Raw genomic sequence first — 2,681 nt, forward strand, 5'->3', positions numbered from 1 at the left:
CCTTTGTTGGGTTAGAGGTGTTTTAATGGACCGATTCAATAATTGCGGTTTGAAGAAACTATAAACCGTTTGGATTAGAGATGACTTTTTAGATTTTAATATTTAATGATAAAATAACTTAACATAGTGTATTACACAAAAAAATAATAGTGCTATAAAAAAATCTGAGGTAATGGTGGTATCATTAGATAACAAAATTAATAATAGTAATTAATTCTCGATCTTAAATTTGTTTGTAAAACTAGGAGGATAACTAAGAACTACAGTTAGTAATGTAATAGTAATTAATTCTCATCTTAAATTTGTTTGTAAAACTAGGAGGATAACTATGAACTACAGTTAGTAATGTGTTTTGGTAACCCATAGGTCAATGAGTAGCCTATGGCCAAAATGATAGTTACCACATCGATGATTGTTCCATTGGTGCAAAATGCGCCCACAATATATAAGCAAACATTAGAATCTAAAAATAAACGGAATAGGGATGGAGATACATTGTTATTATAATATTAGTGCAGATAAAAAAAAAATAATTAATAAGCAAAATGTAACATAATTGAAAATATTACTCAAAATATCAGTAATAAATTATTTAACTGAAAAAAAAAAATGAAATAACTTTCATTTCTAAACATATCATTCAACTTCTAAAGGAAATTGATTAAGATCTATCATCAATTTAATCTTTCTACTTGTAGTAGAATCTAAATTATTTGAATAATGAACCTTTTTGTGTCCACCGAGCGCTTGACCAGAATTGAAAACTCTTGGACACAACGAACAATGAAAAACTTTTTTCATTTTAGACTCCTCCTCTACTGTTGTACTATTTTCTTCATCCTCCTCCTCTACCACATCTTCATCCTCCCCATATTTATCTTGATCATTTTCAAATTCGTCCTCCATGTGATTATACTTCTTGATTTTTTTATGATTTGCTTTGTGTCCACCAAGAGCTTGATAAGAACTAAATTCCTTTCTACATGTACCACATTTGAATACTGATTTGATTACTGAATTAGATTTAGATGTTGAAACCTTCTCTTCTCCTCTACACCATCTCTCCTTAGAAAGGGATACCAATAACATTGCAGCATCTTGTACCGATAGAATATAGTCATCATGGTCACCCCTTTTGGATCTCACCTTACCCTTCTTCTTGCCCTTATAGGACGAGTCATCACTCTCAGTCTCACTTTCCGAGGATGCAGACCGAGACTTAGACCGAGACTTGGACCGAGACTTGGACCTAGATGGGCGAGGAAGAGCAAGTTTTACCATGTGAGATCTCATGTGGCCACCCAAGGCTTTGCCATTGGAGAAACATTTGTAACAGATCTCACATACTTTCATATTAGTGTTGCTAATAGGTAACAAGAGCAGTACTACTAATGCTCTTATTCTTATAAATGTACTAACAATAAGAGAAAATGCTAAAGGAAGCATGTGCATGCATTCCATAAAAGATAGCAACAAAATATATTTAGTTTACTAATATATATAAGCAAGTCGTTAAATGGTGATATTATCAATGATATTCTCTATTATTTCTTCATTTCAAAAGTTTTTTATTAAGAAAAAAATCTGTTTTTTTTTTATATATATATATATATGAAAATCTGAGTAAAATTCTCAACAGAATTATGCCTTTTTTTTATAAAAAAAAAAATATTATCAAAAGGAAAAGAATCCTCTTGTGAAGATAAGTTTTCCATTTGAATGTGGAGCTTATCTCTTTGAATTCAATAAAAGTCACGCTCTTCTTTGTCATAAACAATAAAAAAAAACAATAACAAAAAAATTGTGCATGTAGATTTGTTGACATGTATATAATTAATCAAATTTATTTTGTATTTTTAGAGAAAAAATTTATTGTAGAAATTAATATGGTTGAATATTGCTTACCTAAAATGGAAGATTCTCAAATAATGATTAACCATTTTAAGTTTTGCTGGACCAAAAATATAATTATATATTCCTTCAAAAAAAAAAAAAAATATAATTATATATATTGTAATAAATATATATATATATATTATAAAGTTTATATAATTTGGTACCTTGTATTTTAGTCAAATATCAGTTTAAACCTTACCTATTTAAAAACTCCATTTTTGATCCTATATTTTTTTTAAAAAAATTACAATAATCTAATATTTGAAATATGATCATAATATAAAATGATGACGGATGAGTTAAACGATGACTTTCATTTCAAAAAAAAAAAATATGATCATAATATCTTTTATTTATGTTAGTCCTTTAACTCTTGCATTATTTTTTTTTTTTTTAAAAAAAAAAAAACTATCTTTATTTGAATATTAATTTGTTTATTACTCTTCATTTATAAATATTAAGAAGGCTACGTATTTGGTGTTTCTTGAAAATATTTTGACTATAACTAATTTTAGAGACCAAATTTTAACCTTAAAAAAAGTAAGATTTAACATAGGATATTTTTATTTGCACCCGATAAAGTAGTGTTGTAAATACGAGTTAGATTTTTTGATACAACACGAAATCAGTACAAGCCTGGAAGGTACGAACATGACTATACATGAAAAAAATATAGGCTTGAATACGACACGACACGATGCTACGAATTGGCACGACACGGCACAAAAATATGTCCTTAAGCACGAAAAGACACGAGAAGCACGAAAGGCACGACACGTAAGCAC

General features: G+C 28.3%; 1 protein-coding gene across 1 annotated transcript; it reads right to left on the reverse strand.

The window, feature by feature from the left end:
- Window positions 1-548: 548 nt before the first annotated feature.
- Window positions 549-1,472, reverse strand: LOC115703664 (zinc finger protein ZAT1-like). Its single transcript, XM_030630904.2, has one exon. The coding sequence runs from the start codon at window positions 1,459-1,461 to the stop codon at window positions 637-639; it is 825 nt and encodes a 274-aa protein (XP_030486764.2). The 5' UTR covers window positions 1,462-1,472; the 3' UTR covers window positions 549-636.
- Window positions 1,473-2,681: the final 1,209 nt, after the last annotated feature.

The sequence above is a fragment of the Cannabis sativa genome, chromosome 1, assembly GCF_029168945.1.
Source record: "Cannabis sativa cultivar Pink pepper isolate KNU-18-1 chromosome 1, ASM2916894v1, whole genome shotgun sequence".
Classification (NCBI taxonomy): domain Eukaryota; kingdom Viridiplantae; phylum Streptophyta; class Magnoliopsida; order Rosales; family Cannabaceae; genus Cannabis; species Cannabis sativa.